The sequence below is a fragment of the Scleropages formosus genome, chromosome 24 (assembly GCF_900964775.1).
Source record: "Scleropages formosus chromosome 24, fSclFor1.1, whole genome shotgun sequence".
Classification (NCBI taxonomy): Eukaryota; Metazoa; Chordata; class Actinopteri; order Osteoglossiformes; family Osteoglossidae; genus Scleropages; species Scleropages formosus.
Window position 1 is genome coordinate 18,209,713 of NC_041829.1, and position 20,931 is coordinate 18,230,643.

General features: G+C 42.5%; 1 protein-coding gene across 4 annotated transcripts in view; it reads right to left on the reverse strand.

Moving 5' to 3' along the window:
- The window catches only part of sgms1b (sphingomyelin synthase 1b), a 36,338-nt gene that overhangs the window by 6,319 nt on the left and 9,088 nt on the right, over window positions 1–20,931 (reverse strand). The window contains exons 1-4 of one of the 4 annotated variants that reach the window (XM_029248769.1): window positions 13,702–14,825; window positions 8,476–8,566; window positions 1,503–2,368; window positions 1,246–1,363 (exon numbers count right to left, since the gene is read on the reverse strand). In XM_029248769.1, coding sequence (XP_029104602.1) covers window positions 1,246–1,363; window positions 1,503–2,113 — 729 coding nt within the window. In that variant the 5' untranslated portion in view covers window positions 2,114–2,368; window positions 8,476–8,566; window positions 13,702–14,825. Of the gene's footprint in view, window positions 1–1,245; window positions 1,364–1,502; window positions 2,369–3,534; window positions 3,975–8,475; window positions 8,567–13,701; window positions 14,826–20,931 lie in introns of those variants that run through there. The other 3 variants (XM_018761194.2, XM_029248771.1, XM_029248770.1) reach the window with 3 other exon arrangements.

The following is a 20,931-nucleotide window of genomic DNA, read 5'->3' on the forward strand; positions in this document are numbered from 1 at the left end:
TATATTATATATATAGACATCTGGTCTTTTTAAAAACTGCTTTTCTGTCATCCCTATTTTAGACTATTGGGGGCTTAGATGTAGACTGCTGTCCAAATTAGCAAAGATAAATTAAAATCTTTTTCATTATTTCATGGTAAAACAGTTATATGGCCAAGCCAAACATGGGACAGGGATGGGGGAAAAATTACAGCCATTCTCTCACATCAGCAGGAGCTCTGTAAGTAATTGAAAAGGACATTTTAAAAATGCCAAAATGAGGGTGGTCAAATAAGTCACACACAACAAAACCTTAAAGCTTTCAGACTTCCTTGGCTGCCATCTTACTCTAAATCTATCTGCGGTCTGTTGCTCTCAGCATGGGGGAAGTTAAAGAAGCATTTCATCATTTGAAAACACACACCAGCTGCTGATTCGTATATTACATTACTTTGTTTAGCTGGCATTGTCCTCCAAAGCAACTTAGAAGTTTAAGGTATGTAAAATTATTTACTCATTCGTACAGCTAGGTAATTTTTACTGGAGCAATTTAGGGTAAGGGGCCTTGCTCAACGGTATTGAACCTGCAACCTTTGGGTCCAAAGGCAGTAGCTCTAATGACTACGCTACCAGCTGTCCCTGTGGCCTAGTTGGAAAGATCAGTACCAAGCATTTGTTAGGGTTAGGTACTCTCTGCTAGGCGTGTGCCTCAAATTTACCTCAAATTTCACTTTTTTGAGCTGATCGTAATTATCCACCCACCCATCATCAATAACCACTTTTCCATCTGTGATTAACACACACTCACTGACAGACATATACTACAGGCGATTTATATTCACCTGAAACCCACGTCTTAAAATTGTGGGAGGAAACTGGAGCACCCAAAGGAAACACATCCAAACAAAGAAAACATGCAAATCCCACAAAAGCTTGAGCTTGAATAGAATCTAAATGTGAACCCAAGACCTCTGAGGAATCAGCACTATCCGGAGCACAACCCTGACAAAAAGCACAGAGGAATAGGCTCTTTACAACACTCCTAGAAAATGCCAGGCTAAATTGCATGCTGGCTCCCCCCCCCGCAACCCCCACCATTGACCCTAATTGTATAACTTAAGTCACTACTCAGGGATTAGCTCACTTTACCCATGTGCCAGGAGTAAATTAGTGACTAATTTAACAGTAACCAATTCCTAGAGGATCATGACCCTTGAGAACAAGATCTGCAAACGGAGAGGAAGAAAAGAGCAGCAGAACACATACCTTGGGAGAACACTTAAAATGCATGCCTGGTACGGGCAGAGTAGTAATGTACATAGTGATACACCTGTACAGGTAGAGTGTGCCAACAATGAAGAAGAACCGCCGCCCGATGATGGACCTAGGGGGAGAAGTTGGGAGTTGTTTAATGCAGCAATTCCACTGTGTTTCTCATGTTTACGAATCATGAAAACATTATTCTCCATGGCGTTCACACAAACACACTACATCTGCTGGATTTTCAATGCGCTCATACTTACTTGTGTTTAAGTAACACCCACTGCAGCAGCCACAGGCCAACCAGCATCATCCCATTTATCTCACATATGGAGAAAGCCCACTCAACTCTATCAAAAAAGTCAAAGAACTTGTCAGGCAGTGGTGGAGAAGTCTCTTTGGGGGGCACGCGTTCGTGGACCACTGAGATCATCACCGTGGTAGACACAAAGCAGGACAACGCATAGGCGAATGCCACGGCGGTCCGTCCCCACTCAGCTGGGTAGGGAGACCTCTCTGGCTCAGGTATGGCAATCTGTACCATATCCTTGCGGAAGCCATTAAGGGTGCCGTTTCTCCTGACCTTGCCAATGCTGTCCAGGCCGGGACCCACCAGGGTCGCGTGACCATTGGCGTGCCCATTCTTGTGTGCTTCCATGTGGCGCTCAATCCTCAGCGTCTCCAGTTTGTCCAGGAGCTGCGCCCCGCCATCCGAGGAGACGAGGGACAAAGGGGGGCTCTTGAAGTCTGCTGCGGTCAGCAGCAGGAGGCCTTGACCATTCAGGTCCCGGAAGGGCTCCGAGTACTCCTGAAGGCCCTGCTCGGTCAACCAGCGGGCGACCTCCTCCTCTGACCACTCGTCCACCTTCTTCATTGTTGTCTCGGAGAGCTTAGCGAGCAAAACGGGACAGTAGCGGTGTGCGGGTGTGACTCGCTTGGCCTACGATACACGCAGTCCTCCACGGGTTGTGCTTATCTTGTGTCAAGGACATTGGTTTGAAACACCTGGAAAATCCAGTTTGCCAGAACTTCCTGTAACAGGAGCATCGGGTGCTGTGCAGCTTAAATCCACTTCAACAGTGTGTTGTGGTTAATCCACACTTCATTGTTGTTTTGAAATGCTTCTTCTCTAAACATTAAGAAAAAAAAAAGGAGGGGGGGGGGGTTAAATACACAGCTTTGACATTATCAAGACCTCTCCATCATGTTGCAAACACATCTAAATTTAATTTGAATGTAGGTACTGTGCTATAAATACAAAATTATACTACCACTAAAGTAATAATTAAGTCTATTTAGTACACATATTAAGGAGAAACAGACAGCAAAGTGGTTAAGAATATGAATTTGTGAAGGCTGTGGGTTCAACCCCCCCACCACTGCAGCTGTAAAGACACAGTTGTACAAACAGGATAAACTAATATTTCTGGGAATAAACGCATCATTTAAGCAACAAATGAATGCTTCCATTGATTGTATGTGGATGGATATTCGGTTAAATCGTGGTAAAATATGTGCCGCCTGGCAAGGAAGGCAGAGCCTGTTAACACAAGTCCTCATGGCTTCAAGTATGGTCACGTCCGCGATTCCGTTAATTGTAATGCGGTCAGACCTCACAGAGAGAACTGGAACTCTGTTTAACAGAAATCAACAGGAAAAATGTAGTAAAAATGTCCAACTGTGAGCAGATCGGATCTCGGTGGGTCTCGACCACTGTGACTGTTCATATTGTTCACACGCGTTTCTGAAGAAACTTGAGAAGGGAGAAACTAAGTAGAGAACTGGGCTGAAAGCAGACTGTGTTACAACACACACGCGCCTGAGGAAATTATATCAGAAAGTCAAGATAAAACGCTAAAACATGACCCAAAAAGCCACATTTATTAAACAGAATATGATTGTTGGTGTCTGTATTGTGCTCCTCTAAACCGAAAGTGTTCGGCTGAGACGAAGTGCTGTTTGTTTACTCAACGGAGATAAAAAAACAGTCTGTAGCTGCTTATTTCAGTTTTCTCCAAAAAAAAAAAAACAACATGGAGACTAACTGGTACTGCTTTCGCTCTAACTATCTTGATTATTTAAGCAACTAAAAAAGCCGTCTCGCCCATTAACTTTTCACAGAAACACCGAAGAAACCCGAAGGACAACGACGTCGACACACAAACCCGCGAGACTCGACTCGAGCTCAGCTGAGCCTCGCGACAAACAATAACTGTAAAACAGCAGCAAGTCTTGAGGGAAAATGTGGGTACATTCAGTAAAAAAAAAAACAACAACAAAAAAACAAAACCGTACCGTCTCTCACTGGAAATCGACACAATTTGGGTTTCGAGCACAAGTCTCCATGATTAAACGCCGATTTGAGAAGAAGGGTCTTGTCCGTTTCGTCAGGCGCCTCAGGCTCAGGTACGAACTTCGACAGACATGATTAGATAAGTTACATGAGAGAAACGCGCGCAGCACCTTCGCGAAAATGCGGTACTTTTACACGAGGAGAAAGGAATCCGAAGATGACGAGGGGAATGTCCCTCCTCCAGAGGGAGGGTTCCCAGCACTGTAAAACCACTGCAATACCAATAGCAGTTCCAGCTGCATGGTAAAACGTGGTGACTAAGACAAGGGTTCCAGCTGGACGGCAATCGCATTTTCCACTGCTTCATTTCAAGAGAGAGCCAGAACGGTCACAGAGAACCCTATTCCCTAGAGGAGGAGAAGCTCATCTGGTAAGGCAAGCGGACCATTGACAATGAGAAAGTACCAGAACTTCATTTGATCAGACTTTCAAACCAACAAGTCCAGAACTTTATCTGGTCAAAAGGACCATCATTCACAGAGGAGCAGAATCTGCTTTGTTTGCCTACATTTACCCAACACTTTTCACCAAAGTCACTTATAATGTTAAGCTACCTACAATTATTTACCCATTTATATACAGCTGGGTACTTTTACTGGAGCAGGGTAAGTAACTTGTTCAAGGGTACTACAACTCAAGGTAGGATTTGAACCTGTAATTTCTGGGTCCAAAGGCAGCACCTTTAACCACAATGCTACCAGCTGCCACTACATTTGCATTTATTCATTTAGCAGACACTTTTCTCCAAAGCGATATACATCTCAGAAAAATACAAAAGTGCCATATCTTCTAACAGGAGAGATTTGGATGCAGACATGGGATGCTTGAGTACAGTCAAACATTCACATACTGCTGTATGAACCAGTACACATTACCCAGTAACTGTATGTGGAGTCTAGAGCATCAATGTAACAGGTCCAGAACCTCTAACTTCTTTAGGTTGTGTATACCTTGATTCCAACAGGAGAGCGGAGCCTCATTTGGCCACACCACCACAAGATCATCACTGACTGATAATCATTCCAAAAAGGGTCAATCCAACAGGTCCAGAATTTCACCTGGCCACAATAATTTCAACAGGGGCAGAATCTCAGTTGGTTCATGCACCCTTACAGTATGTGGTGAAGACTGAAGGATCACACAGCTGCTGGGTGCAGTAATGACAGGCCTGTAGTGGAACCTGTGATACTAAATATGTCTAACACACACACACTTCTTCCCCCCCTTTTTGGGTCTGTAGTTAAAGCAAAAATTCTACTTACAGGTGGAGATACCACTATGAAAGATAGTATAGCAAACATCTATAGTCAGCTGCAGTTCTCTTACTTTTCCAAAGAGTCAGAATATAAACCTCAAATCCTTCCAAACTCAGAAATAAGGTTTCTTAAACAGCTTTCTCCCAATCCCTTACCTCAGTTTGAACATACTGATTAATAGCCTTTCCTTGCTCCAGTACTATCAAGTGCATGTTAACACTTAAAAATATCAGCCAGGGATAACATCACATCAGATAACTATCTATACTAAAAATGACCTTCATGTGCGGTCTCAGCTGACTGATAAGTCTCTTAATTAAACTTAGAATCTGTTTATCGCGTTTACCATTCAGAGATATTAAGCTTGTCATACGACTACAGGATGTTATACGCCTGCAGTCCGCAGAACAGGAAACCTAACCAAACGGCAGCTTTTCATTTGGGTGTCAATCTCACCAGAAGCACAACCTTGTAAAGAAACAGTCGGTGCACTGCAAAAGCATGGTTATACTCACATCTTCAAACAATGTTACCATTCTTAAAAGGTTCCATAAACAAAACATACTTCAGTGTTACAAATACATACTTTACATTTGCTTGTAATGCTACATTGTGACAAACAGCAAGCCGACTACAAACAAATAACCTTTGAAAAGAATCGCATCACTGAGATTATTACAATTTCAGCTTCATGTAAAACTAAAAAAAAGAACTAGGCCTGTATGGATTATTGTATTTTTCATTCAGCAAGTCATTTCAGAAATCATGCAATTTAACATAAATCCCTCCCCAGACAAATCTGCTCAATTCTACAGCAACTTCTGTTTTCTAGTTTTTTTTTCCCCATGTTTTGTGTTTTTTTTTTATAGTGTCATGGCAACTTGCTCAGAAACTACTGACCATAGAAGCCTTTCCTCGGTGCTTGCTCACTGCTCATTGCAAATGTATTGTATTGCCAAACCACCAGGAACACACAAGACTTTCAGTGTGGTTCATCCATGCACCAAGTGTGCCATTCAACCATGTGGATTCCAGAGGATACAATCTTTGAAAATAGTCAATTTGCGGGAGCATCCCCACACATTTCACATTTCAGAAGTTAAAATGAGAAAGCCCAGATTTCACACAACTCTAAACCTTCATTTCAAAACAAGTGCAAAATATTTACAGCAAAAGTTGAGCAAGGAGCTAAATTACTGCCAGAGTCCCTTTACACGGCTACATGGTTCAATGCATTCAACTGATAATTTAAGGAATCTTTCATTTAACTCTAAAGGCAGAACTATAATCACAAAATTAAATTCTATGACTAGCTTTCTGAACTAAATTAACTGTATAGTAATTACTATTATTATACTTTTAAGATGACTCAGTTGTACAGCACAAAATTATTAGCAGATTTCTGGAAAAGGAAGTAATACATTTACATTCATTCATTTAGCAGACGCTTTTGTCCAAAGTGATGTACATCTCAGCAAAAGTACAATTTATGCATTACATTAAGAGGAAGAGACATAGCTGCAGACATGAAAGTCTCAAGCAAACCTAGTTTGTTACCTACCACTTGCTGCACAAAGGTTCATCGATCGAATGCATAAAACACAGGACAGACAAATCCCAATACCCTCCACCAATTTTTTTTTTTTTAAATATTATAAGATACACAAATAAGCAAATACAATGCCGAAGTAGTGGCTGAATAAAGGCTGTATCTGGGGATGCTTATGGAATTACTATGCATGAACAGTTACACCATAAGTGATCTGGAGAGATCTTGGGTGAAGTGGATCTGGAAAACGCCAGACCTTTGACTTTCTTTACACTGTATAAATGGGTATGCAGTTGAAGGAGTTGAATGTACAAATGTAACTTTGTAAGTTGCTTTGTAGTGCATATTAATACCATGTTCCAAATCATAACATCCTTCCAAACAGGTACATGCAAGCAATATGACCAGTACAAAAAGAAAAAAAGAACCACTAACAGATCACACACACACACTTTCAGAACCGCTTGTCCCATACAGGGTCACGGGGAACCGGAGCCTACCCGGTAACACAGGGCGTAAGGCCGGAGGGGGAGGGGACACACCCAGGACGGGACGCCAGTCCGTCGCAAGGCACCCCAAGCGGGACTCGAACCCCAGCCCCAGTGGAGAGCAGGACCACGGTCCAACCCCCTGCACCACCGCACCCCTACTAACAGATTATTTATAAAAAAAAATTTCTACAATCAAATCATTTCTGAAAATAAAGGACTGCATAAATTTTGCCTTCAACCAAGTGGTTCTTGAGATGTGGGTTGTGGCTATAAGTGAACACACACACACACACACACACACACGCAGTAAACTATCAACAGTCCCAGATTTTTTTCCTAACAACAGCAGTTATACATGCAGCTGAATACTTGTTTTATTGCCATTAAATCAAACACTTAAGTTCTAAATGAACATGGACACTCCACAGATGAAGAAAGCAGCAGTATATAAGTCTATCAATGGGTAAATTTAGTGTAAAGTTGATTATCTAAAACTAAATTGATTTGAACAAAGGCATCCTATAAATAAAGCATAATTAAAAAAGGAAAAAGATGTATGCATTTATTAGCTACTCAGAAGACCACTTAATTATCACAATTCATACAGAAAACAGACTGTGCTAAAATAGAATTTATTTAATTTCCTTCAATGGTGTCTACAGTTTCATTTGTGATTTAAATATCACTTTGAACCCCACCAAAAATTGTAGATAGACTTCCTGTTATGAAAACTTGTAAACTACTGTTTATCTATATCACATAGCACTTGAACTTAACAGGTAGTTTTACAACTCAGAAGTATGAAAATGAAAACAATTCAAACTTCACAGCTCATGAGAAGCCACAAGTCCACAGTACTCAGTGCAATTACTTCTGGAATATCTGGGGTTGAGTTTTGCAATCCTTCAGTAGCCATGCAGATTGTATTTAATGGTTAACCCAGGACAGTATTCTTATTAACAGGAATTAACAAGAAATTCAAATGTTGGGCTTATGATTGTAGCGCCACAATATTAAAAAAAACTCATTCTAGGTTGTTTGATCCTATTCTCACTTTGCGGTATGCCATTTCTTAGAGGTCCATGCTAAAATAACTTTTTTTGTAGCATGGGAAAGATTTACTTTTTTTATTGCTTTGGTACACAACCCACTGCTTTGAGCATACTTCCTAGTTAACTGTTAAACAGGTTTAACAATCAGCTTGTAGGCCTCCTGTCATGAATGTCCTTGTTTTCATAAAAGTAATATATAACACAATGGTACACAGGAAACAGCTGACACACACCATGGATGCATGTGAAAAGACACAACTGCATTTGTTGTACACTGATGTGTGTGTGTGTGCCCTAATTATTCCTTTATGAGATCTCAGGGCAACATTTTTCCACACCATTGTGGTATTACAAATATCTGATAGACATTAATGTCCTTCAAAGAATACTTCCGCATGGTGCAAACTGACCATCACGAACACTCATGCACAATAATATTTGCTGCACTTCAACAAGAGAGAACAGGGAAGTACATCACTCATCTTTGGTATTGCAACACACATTCAGCGAGGGAGACAGAAGTAAGATAGTTTACCCTGAAAGAAGCCTGGGAAAGGGAAGTGGAAATCAAGTCAGGTCCAGCTGTGTTCAAAGCCATGCGGGGTAGTAAGAGGTGACTGTGATATCTGGGAGGGAAACTCAGAGTTGGTCTCCAGTAACTGAGGAATACGTGACACACAACGAATCAGTTTCCTGTTTGCAAAAGCGTTTGTTTTATCCGTGGCAATGCCGGTTAAGTTTCAGTAAGGATACCATGTAAATTGTGCAACCTTCTGCAACTTATTCTTTTGCTGCAACACAACATGCACAGCGTTGTGTAGATGATGCCCACAGGGCCAAGAGAACTGCACCATCACTCTCACCCTGATATTTGCACCTCAAAAAAAACTTAGCACGCACATGGTCCACATTTGAGATTTTTCATTCATTCATTCATTCATTCATTAAGTGGCTGCTTTTCATCAAAGCAACATACAGTTAGGCTTATATATTTACGCATTCATTTATCTGACGCTTTTCTCCAAAGTGACTTAAAACATCAATCTACCGACGATTATTTACCCATTTGTACAACTGGACAATTTTACTGGAGCAAGTCAGAGTAAATATCTTGCTCAAGGGTACTACAGCTGAAGGTGGAATTTGAAAAAAAAAATGCTTATCACAAATCTGTCCTAATGCAGTAAATGTTCATTTTTTCCCCACTTGCTTCTGCCATTACAGTTGCCCATTCCAGTGATTTTTCAAGTGGGACTCCCCTTTAATGGACCAAAATAACACTGGAACAACACCCTGCACATGGCCCTCAAGGAAATGTGATTGTGGACCCTCTTGAACAACATTCTGTTCCAATCCACAGGCCAAAAATTCAGTTAGCTGCTTAATGGAAAACATGTGTCACATGCAAGTATCACTCCTGTATAATGTGGGTTTCTACTCTGTGCAAACCAGTACCACTCACTGTAAAATTTAAAAGGCAAAGGAAAACCAAAGACAAAATTCTGGTTTCTACTAATCAGATTTTGAAAGAACAACCTGCTGTGCCAGAGCTCATTTGAAATTATCAGAATCAGAACAAGCTTTATTGCCAAGTATGTTCACACATACAAGGAATTTGTCTTGGTGACAGGAACTTCCACAGCACAGACAGAATGACAGTGACAAGACAGATGAGAAGGTAGAGTATGTGAATAAGGGATAAAAAATATATAAAAATACAAAGTACCCAATATACAAGAATAGTCACTAGATACAAATGCAAGGGAGTGTGAGTAAGAGATATGATGTGATAAATAGTTATAAATATACATAGCGCTGTGTGTTGCACTGGTTTACTCCCTAGGGGGAATTTAGCTGTTCATGAGGTAGATGGCCTGAGGAAAGAAACTTTTCTTGTGCCTGGCTGTCCTGGTGCTCAGTGCTCTGTAGCGCCGGCCAGATGGCAAAGGTTCGAAGAGGAAGCGGCCTGGATGTGAGGGGTCTAGAATGATTTTGCTAGCCCTTTTACTGACTCTGGACGAGTGCAGTTCTCTGAGAGCTGGGGGGGATGTGCCGATGATTCTACCCGTAGTCCGAACTTTCTGCTGTAGTCTTCTGATGTCCGATTTCGTAGCTGAGCCGAACCAGACAGTTTTAGAGGTGCAGAGGACAGACTCGATGACTGCAGGGTAGAATTGCTTCAGTAGCTCCTGTGGCAGGTTGATCTTCCTCAGCTGGCGAAGGAAATACAACCTCTGCTGTGCCTTCTTCACAATGGAGTCTATGTGGGGCTCCCACTTCAGGTCCTGTGAGATGGTGGTGCCCAGGAACCTGAATGACTCCACTGTTGCCACAGTGCTGTTCATGATGGTGAGTGGGGATAATGCTGAGGTGTTTCTCCTAAAGTCTACGATCATCTCCACCGTTTTGGGCGTGTTCAGCTCCAGGTTGTTATGACTGCACCAGACAGCCAGCTCTTGGACCTCCTGTCTGTAAGCAGACTCGTCACCATCTCGGATGAGGCCGATGAGCGTGGTTTCGTCTGCGAACTTCAGGAGTTTGACAGAGGGATCTTTAGCGGTGCAGTCGTTGGTGTACAGAGAGAAGAGCAGTGGGGAGAGCAAACATCCCTGGGGGGCGCCAGTACTGATGGTGCGAGTATTGGATGAGAATTTTCCCAGCCTCACGAGCTGCTGCCTGTCTGTCAGGAAGTTGGTGATCCACCGACAGATGGAGGTGGGCACAGAGAGTTGGGTTAATTTAATAAGATGTTATATTTCTTTACAATCAATTTTTGCCATGTTTACAGTTAAAACTAAACCACACTGTACAGCTTAGCACAATGTGTGAGAACTTTATACCCTGTACAATATTGACTTACGTGAGAGACAGTGGTAAACTAACATCTCGATATAGGTGATACAAAAGCAGCCAACTTTTAAGGTATGACAAGAGGCACTCATTCAAATTAGCCTCAAAGTATAAACAAACTTCTTGTTGCCTAGCAACACTGAGTGTAAACAACTAAGTATCTCCAAGCAAACATCAAGAAGCCAAATGTTCTGACAAGATCACAGGAGATCTGTTTTTGAACACAGGGAAGCCCTTTGTTACAAGGACTAAATAAATTAAATCTGGGTTGTGAGACTTACTCGAGTCTCGCTGGCTGCTGCTGTTACCCTCCTGATAATGACGACTGTCTCAAGCACTCTAAAGTCTGTGTTCACTGGAATTAAAGTAAAATCTTCTTAGCCCCCACCCACCCGTTGACTAAAGCGTGACTAACAGCCCATGCTCGTCCGACTGCCCCGCAGCAGGAAACCAGCCATGGTGTCATCTGCGTAAACTTGGACGCTCCTAAGAGAACTTAAGGGAATTTGTTCAGTTTCACCAGTGTATAGCATGGTTACGGCTCTCAAATAGCCTGTCACATAATATGTTTTAAAATTAAGTATTACTCAGCCTGCAGTCTGTGGGACCGGCACCTTGTGATGCAACGATTATGCAAAAAAGAACCACCATCACTCACTTATGGTCGCCCCATAAGAGAAGGTTTCAACACGTGTACATAGCAACTGAAAGTTTGTGTGCACACGTGTATAGCACGCACGCAGACCTGGTTTTGTTCTCCCAGTCTTTGAACTTCAATGCCTTCAATGAACAATGCAGCCGTGAAAAGTGTGTTCGCTTCCTCTTCCCACCTGTATTGTATTTCCACGATCCTGAGAAATCCATGTTAACAGTATTTAGCGAGTAACAGAGAGGAGCCTGAGTCTTTCAGACTTAATCAGCGTTGATGTAAAACCCTAAGCGCAGGGAAATCACATTTCCCATCAACAGAAAAAACATTGCAAATATAAAATTTTATTAGCAGTCTCGACCGTCATCTGTTCTCATCTGCTTTTACGTGCTTCATATCTGTACATTATACACAACCGTAAAAACTTCCTCGCATCTCGGTCCCAAAGACCTGCTAGTACCGATCTGAAAAAGACACAACGTAAAAGATTAGAAAAAGCAGAAACGGTTCAAACGTCATTTTAATTTTACAGAAAGAAACCACGGAGCAGCTGGTGGCAGGACAGTTACAGCAGTGACCTTCCTACACAACGGTTGCAGGTTTGAGGCCCAAGAGGAGCCTCAGGGCTGGATGTCAATTGAACTATTTGAGTAAATGAAATGAAAAAAAAAATGGGTTTAACTGTAATTTATGCAAGTTGCATTAAGGAAGTATCAAAATAAATCTGAATATTTATTTTAATAGAAGCCTTCTGTCTGCCTTTAGGGAACAGAAACAACAAGGCAACGGAAGAGCCGGTACCAGAAGTAGTAGAACGAAACACATGTACAGACATAAGGATGTATAAGCAAATTATGGCTGTTTAGTCCACTAAGAGCAGCTGGAAATGTTAACGTTAAAACTTCACCATTTCCACAGTAAGTTTTGTCTTCATCACATGCAGAACCATATTTTATGACATACTAGGCCTGAAGCGAATGTCTTTAAACTGGGTTATTTGTGTTCAACCCAAAGAAATCTAAAATAAGCATCACGTCAGTGCCATCACACCACAACCTGACTAGGCTTTGCTAAAGCCATGGTAAAGAGGTGGATAGAATGGGATTAGCTTGACTACAGCAGACCACATGACCAGCTGCACAGATATTTTAATCAATGATCTAAAAATATCACAATGATTATCAATGAAGTCCTGTTAAAAGACTGTACAGTATCTAACATAAAACAATCATATCTGGTGGGGATTTTACCTCCTTTTCAATTGCCACCAAACATAACACATAGGTCAGAGGTTTTTAACCTTTCTTGGGCCATGGATTCCTTTAAGAGTCTGATAAAGGCTAAGGACCCATCATCCTAACAAAAAAATGTTTCTACAAAAATTTGGAGAAAATATTGCAGTTTATTGCATGGTAACTTGATTACCCTTGCATAGAATTATGTCACAGTCATACTTTTAAATTCTCACTGAACGGATGTTATTCTCAGAACAAATCTGTGCTTTATGGACCCCTGTAGCCCATCCGCAGACCCCAGAACCCCTTGTGGGACAAGAGGACCCTGCAACTTTACTTCTGGAACTCTTGAGCTGGGCAAGGTATCAGGAAGAAAGGATTGATTATGAGAAGTAAGTGTAAATAGAGCTGTTTCCTTTGAACCCAGAGGTCATAAGTTTGCATCTCACCTCTGGCTGTAGTACTCTTGAGCAAGTACTTACCCTAAATTGCGGCAGTAAAATCACCCACCTGCATAAATGCATTAATAATTATCAGTAGCTTGACACTGTAGGTTGCTTTGGAGAAAAGCATCACCAAAATGAATAAGTGTAAAATGCATTTATCTTTCATAAGTTAACTGATCAACAAAGATCTCAAAAGTGGTAAAAAATTTCTCGTACTGTCCGTAAGCAGAGGAGGGCAGGTGTCCACATACTGTATCAAATAAATTTGAACCCAACACCGGAAAATGCTTGTTTTGATATGAAGCAGGAGGTAAATGGGGACTTTGAAGATCGAGTTTCAACAGACCCCTCTACGTGAGGTCTGAAGTATCAGCTTCCGTCTGCTGTTGCGGCCGCACCCTTTCCAAGCACAGATAAAGGCTCCTGCCCTCCGCTAACCTCTGGGGCACCTTATCCTCCATCTCCACTGCTGACAGTCAGACAGAGGGTGAGGGGGCAGAGGGGGCAGAGGGGGCAGGTGCTGGAGAACAGAAAGGAAATAAAGGGAAGGACACAGCTATTTATCCCGAGTTAAATTTTACCTGAGACCGAGGCCTACAGAATAAATCACGCTCAACGTGGGTGTAAAGCTGGTGGCGGTTACGTGGTGTTCCGCACGACCTTCAAGGACCCAGGGCCCTCTGAGGCCCTTCAGCGACGCATTCGCCTGCAACCCTTCGAGGAAACTTGCGATAAGAGCGGCCCTGAAGAAAGAGCGGGAAAACCGACGGCGCTTATGCAGAGCGGCGTCACGCAGGCAACGCACTCCCCGTCGTCTTGACCGAGCAGAGCATGCCACAGTGATTGTCACTGAACTCCTGTAAAAACAGTTCACAGTATCTCACAATGCAAAAAAAAAAAAAACATTAATCATGTCATCTGGGGGACTTTCTACCCCTTTCAATCGTCTCAGAACATAACATGATAAATCAGAGGTTCTTAACCTTTTCTGTGCCATGGATCCCAGCTTTGAGAATCTGATAAAAGCAAAGGACCCATCCTAAAAGAGAACGTTTATAAAGAAATTCGGAGAAAAAGTTGAGAACACTTATCTTGATTCGATCGCGCGGGTGACACGCGACACCACACGTCGCCTTGACCGCGCATGCATTGCGCCATCGCCGCGGCATCAGCACTCTATATAAACATCCTCATGTTGTTATATGGTTGCTACACTGTGACTGAAATGGAAAGCACTTGCTAAGGGAGGTTAGAAAAAACACACACGGCTAGGCTTTCTTGGTTTCAACAACACTCACCACAGAAGTATGTGTGCAACCAGCCTGCGCAGCAACTGGCATGGGTGCGGGGGGAGGGGGTGTGACTCAGAAAGGGAACCCAGCGGAACTCCCTTCTGTTCCTGGCGCCGAGGACCTGCGCTCCGTCAAGGGGTCGTTCCCCGGGACGCAAAAAGCCAAGGGAAAACGGTCAACCCTCCGAGAACCAATGGAAAAAGACCAAAAAGAAAAAAGAAAAAAACACGACACAAAAAACGACGCATTTCACTGTACTTCCTCTGACTCCACGTCGTTCCCGCCAAAATTCACGCCTCTCTCGTTTCGCGTCACGTCAAGAGTTCCTCCACGCGGCAGTGAACTGGGCGGCCGAGCCCGTCCGCTCTCAAATGCCCAGGGTAGCCGAGCAGCAACGACGTACGGGCTCCCGCGTCCAACGCAACGGACAGCCCGCTAAACGCGCCGCGCGCTCCCAAGGCACGCAGCAGGAGTCGCTGAAATCCACCGCGTGAATTCCGCGCGGCTGCCTCGCGCGCCGGGCGACGGGACTGGGCCCCGTGCGCGCTCTCCTTTCGCTGGGACGCGCGATCGCTTCGCTTCGCCTCGCCGCTTTACCGCTGCACTTTATTTAAGACGACGGCTTAGTTGGCCGCGCTAATTCCCTCTGATGAATTATGTAGCAGCACAACGCTGGTGGAGCGGGAACCAGAAGGAGCCGATGACGGACGCCGACTCCGTCATTCAGGATGATCCAACAAGGACATCTGGACCATTTTATTTCGAGCGTATTACTTATCTGGGACATGTGGAGTCATTTAAAATGAGATGAGCAGTCAAGAAGGGAGGGAAAAAAGCCGCACTAAACAGAATCTCTGCCCTTGGGACTCCAAAGTAACTTTTGTTTTCACTTTTTCCCCCGATACAACGTTTAAGACATTGTTTTCTATGACAGAGCGTCACTACAGGAAACAAGTAAAACATAAAATAATCTGTCACAAAGCTCGGCAATAGTTGATCTGTCATTTCCCCCCATGCACCTTTAGTGATGAACAGTTATTCTTGCTTTCCGATTGCTTTTAAAAAGTACTGAAAGGTAACTTCCTCCATAACATGCGCTTTGGCGATTTCTCACTAACCCTTCTATGGTTCTGTTTAAATACACATGATCATATGCGAATTCTACATCTTACCTTTACATACCATTCCACTGTTCCCCGCCACCTCCAGGTCTATTAAATTTACATTTATTTATTTAGCAGACTCTCTTCTCCAAAGCAACTTCTAATGAACTCTATGAAGTGTTATGAGTCCACACACCTTGTTCACTGCGGTGACTTACACTGCTGGATACACTACTTACAATGAGTCACTCATCCATACATCAGTGGAACACACACACACACTATGGCTGAACCTGAACAGCATGTCTTTGGAGTGTGGGAGGAAACCAGAGCACCCAGAGGAAACCCACACAGACACGGGGAGAACATGCAAACTCCACACAGACTGAGCGGGGGATTGGATCCACGTCCTCTCGCACCCCCCATGCGTTGTGAGGCAGCAGCACTACTCCCTGTACCACCGTGTCCGGACAGGATCAGAAGCAGATCGATCGAGGGACTCCGGGAAGAGGAGAGTAGAAGGACTATGTGAACAACAGTTGGTGCAGTAGAATTGGCTATACATCCCCCCGCAAGGCGAGGCTACGTTAGCATTGGAAAAACCACGGAGAAAGACTTCAGAGTTCCAATCTAATTCTTATTTATTTATTTATTTTTGTTCTTTCTTTCTGCTGCTGTTCTGACAGCTGCCACACAAAATTCCACTGCACTGCATTGCACACAATGACAAAGTATCTCATTTCTCAAACACTGTTTAAATAAGATGAACAAAACGAAGCTGGTCTGAACACAGGAAAGGAAACGGAATTAAAACAAGAAGGTCTCTGTTTTGAGCCAGGTACAAGAAGAGTACATTTCCTGTATGGAAAAATGACAGTTGGAACCCACTGGAACTCAAAACAGTACAGCACACATCTGCAAAATCTGATAATCTTAGCACTGAATCGCCGCTCAGGCTGTTATCAAAGCATTCATTTCCAAGGAAAACTGCACTTGTCACATTTCTTAACCTGGGAAAAAAAAAAGTAAAAACTTTCAACACCACAAATAATGTATATATAACAATATGTAGTAAGGCCCAAATTAATGACAGGTTTATATGCATTTATTACATGGTGTATTGGATCATCCCTAGTGTCACATTTCAAGGAGAAGAAAAGCCTTATACATCAATTGTGACAACAACACTTAGCACCTCTTTCGCCAGTTTCCAGTAGGAAGCCTTCAAGGGTTTAATTCTGACACCCAAATGTATCCATGGAAACCTTTTGCATAACTTGCTGTCGGTTGAAAACTACGCTGTACATCTGTGATAATGTACAGTCTTGTTTAAAATACATTTTTTAAAAAATGTGACAAGTTTTCATGGTTTCAGGAAACATTAAAACTTAATAACCCTGATTCTCAATTTAAATCCATAGAAATAGCCAAATCTTTTGAATAAATGGGAGAACAATTACAAATAAACATGAACAACATTTTCTCTAAAGCAACTTACAATGTTAAGGTCACAGTTATTTACCCATTTATACAGCTGGGTAATTTCACTGGAATAATTTAGGGTAAGTACCTTGCTCAATGATACTGCAGCCAGAGGTGAGATTCGAACCTGTGACCGTTGGGTGCAAAGGCAGCAATTCCAACCGCTACACTATCAGCTGTTCTTCAACAGCTGGATCAGAGGTTTTAAAAATATTTTCTATAAATTCTTTTTGGTTTCTAGTAATCCAGCAGATTGGAACACATTGTTTTTTGTTATACGAAGGTGGTGCAATTGGCAAAAGTCCAAATTGAGTGGCGATTTTTACTACTTTAGCTAGCAGCTGAAACAGCGGACTAATGAGTTCCAATCAGTGCACCAACACGAAGATATTCAGTAAAATAGCTCATCCTCTGTCCAGCTGTCTTTTCCCCCAGTACAATTTTCGAGAATAAACAATTCATAGTCAACTGCTCGTCTTAAAGCTTGCCAATCGCCCACCCGCCTTTCCATCCGAGATGTGACCGATGCTGAACATCAGGTGAGATTTAATTGGCTCCTCCTGGCAAAACAGTGGAGTGCGAGACTGCGGAGGTGGCAGCTGGAGTGTATCGGCACACTTAAGCTGAACAACACACTAATACGACACTCGATCCCAGCGGCCTTCCGTGCTGGACTCCGACATTCATTAGGGAACAGCTCAGGAACCCAAAGCCTCCGCTGGAGCATCAGAGAGCCATTCTGCAGGACACGGTATTAAAGTAACAGCACTGGATATTTCACACTATTCACTAATTTAAAAAAAAAAAAAAAAAAAATTAAAATCCCCAAATATCACCACTTGGTTCCTGTGCCTTCCAGCCCGACTCTGGATCTAATCCTTAACGAACAACTCGCACCACTTCAACCGAAGATAAACTTTTTGAACTACAGATCCAACAAGGGGCTCTAATTATTGCCAAAAATAAGTGGCTAACTGTCCTTATACAGGCATGTTCAGCCATAACTGGATTGCTACACTGCACAGCCAACCTAATTGAGAAGTACAACAAAAAGAACCGCCTCTCATGCGACAGCTGCGGCAGAAAATTTAAATACTTCCTCGTTCCGTTAAAAAAAAAAAAAAAAAAGTCTATTTACATCTTAAATGTACAATATACATGTAATAACTTTTGTGGTGTTGGGAGTAGTTTTTCCAAAAATTACTAAAGCTGCATCTGATATACAGCAGGTTTAGAATGTTTTTTTTTTTTTTAAATTAAAGTTATTATGGTCATTGTTTTGTTAACATACAAGAAATCCCCTTCAAATGTGTTTTAACTTTCCTGGTCAACCTTAACCTCTAGTAATATATTAAAAGCACCGTTGTTGTTGGTTGTGCAGAATCACAGCACTGTTTTTGACAGAAAAAAGTCTAATTTAATAAATAAATTTGGTCTATTGCCTATTGCTTTGTGTGTTCTCCCAAACATTTCTGCCACTTAAGGCAAACAGTCCCACACACAAGAAAAGCTGGTCAAATTAATTTTTTCAAAAAAATTCTTAGGAATTGTATTTTCAGCCTATAAGACTCACTAGGCTAAAAATAACTGCAGATTGTCCTCATTATTGTCAATAATTAAATGGAAGTGGATTCATTTTACCCCAAAACGGGTAAAAAGCATAACAGGGAGGACTGAACACCGGTAAATATGAGGACATAGTAAGAATCACCAGCCGGGGAACAATGCGGAGGTAACCGCTGCCTTGTAGTAGATCATTTTGGAACAATGTTTACTAACCTGTGTATCTAACAGTGTAAGTCACCACAGTGAATAAGGTGTGTGGGCTGACAACACCAAAAAGCGTCTGCTAAATGTAAATATGATTGTTCCATAAAATTAAAAAAAAAAAAACAGTATGCTGTATTTAGAAATATTTTAGCTCTAGGACTCCCATGTGAGATGTACCAGGCTACAAAACTCACAGCATTACATCACAACCAAGGTGTCCCTGTCGCACCATCCGCCAGTATTCGAGATGGTAGGAGAAAACATGCCTTATTTTTCAAAGCCGCGATCAACAGAAGCGTTGCCTGGCGGAAACAAAAAAGACAGAAAACCTTTGGTGTTTCAGTCCATGCCGCCAAGGCACACATTGCGCCACAAGCAGATCCCGACAAGTGAGCTGGCATTTCGCTCCCCCCCCCCCCCCCCCCCACGACATTAACTGGAAACCCACACTGGCATCTGTGAACTCCACTATCTGAGCCAATGGTTCACAGCGAGCGAGCGTTTCTCAGGTTTAAGCAAAGTACATGAAAGGGTATCTCCGTGTGATGTGGCGTTCACCTGACACTTCTTCGAGGCGCTGGGTCACCCCTGTTTAGAGATGGGAGAACTACGAAGAGCTCTGTGTGGACAAATGGAAAAGTGACAGGGTAATGACAGTCAGCACATGGTAGGTTCCCAAGGAATGGGCCTCTGCGGAGGATCTCAAAGTAAAGCACTGAAGGCATTTCCTACCCGCTGCCAGCGTGTCTGTTGCCTCTCTTGGGTAGGCACTGCAAACTCAACGTTAACCGGAGCACCTTCTTCGGACAGAGAGGAGCGTTTTTCACACCTCCATTGTACTGTACTTGCACACACGTTGTGCCTGCTTCCACACACTAAACACGCAACAGTACTGGCCATACATATGCAGTATGGAACACATCAGGCTGCTCTTCAGCGAATGGGATGATAATTTAAAACATACTTGAGACATATAAATGGTCAAACATGGTACAGTGGGACTTCTGTCATGTAGTTATTAAAGTCAACTGAGCAAGAAGCCAACCAGCCAGCAGAAACTTGCACCGCATGATTCATTTATTCTCAAGTTAAACACATTTAAATGTTGCCTCATAACCCTTAGTACCACGCTTCCCTGATTATCGACATTTTAAAACACATTTCCAGGAATTAACAAGTGGGAAACCGAATTCATGCCAACACTTATGACTAGTAGAGGTAGAAAGTATAACCACAAGTATATCAGTAAGCATGCCCTTTGAAAAAAATTATTCCACTGCTAAATTGCCATTTTCTTCCTTGACTGATGACAAAATGACATGTGTTGCCAATTTATATTATGATATGCAACACATCTTCATAGGACATTGCTGCTTCGTTAGCTTTGACAGGACGTTGGTTTGATCCCCGTTCCCTGTGTGGCATTTGCATGTTCTCGCCATCTTTGTGTGGGTTTCCTCAAGGTGCTTCAGGTTCCTTCCATAGTCCCCATTTCATGGGAACTCGTCACTCTGTCCATAACGAGTCTGTTATTGCCCTGTGACTTGCATCCATAGGATCCAAGCCCTTGGACCGCCTCTACAAGCAGTTATCGAAAGCAAGTGAGTGTTTGTTTCTCACTTGGGTCTTGATAACTCATGCTGCTTCTTCGCCCAAACTAGGAGAGGAAAATCACAAGGAGATGACAAAATGTTTTCTGAGAAACAACCCTTTCATGGCATAAGATAGATCAACGTAACACTTAACTACCGAGAGTGGCGACGAAAAGATTCCTAAGCCGTAAAGTCTCTATGCAGCTCCAACAGATGTGAAAACAATGTCAGAGGTTGTCCAATCCTCAAGATTTCAACGCAATCTTACCAAAATCAACGAAAACAATGACTAAGGGGTTGTCCAAGCCTTGAGGTCTATTAATACAATGCTGACAAAACTACATAACATCCTTGTATCTTCTCACCAAATGCTACACCGATTTAGTGCCACTGAGGTCTGTATGGCTCAAGTCAAAACCAGAACATCAAGCGAGTGCTGATTTCTTCTGCGACACTCAAGTACGCCAAAGAGATTTTAAAAAGCGAGTAGAAATTAAATTAACTAGTACGTGCAACTTTCTTCAGAAGTAGCAATGAATGTACTTTCCATACTTGTTTCTTTAAATTTACTC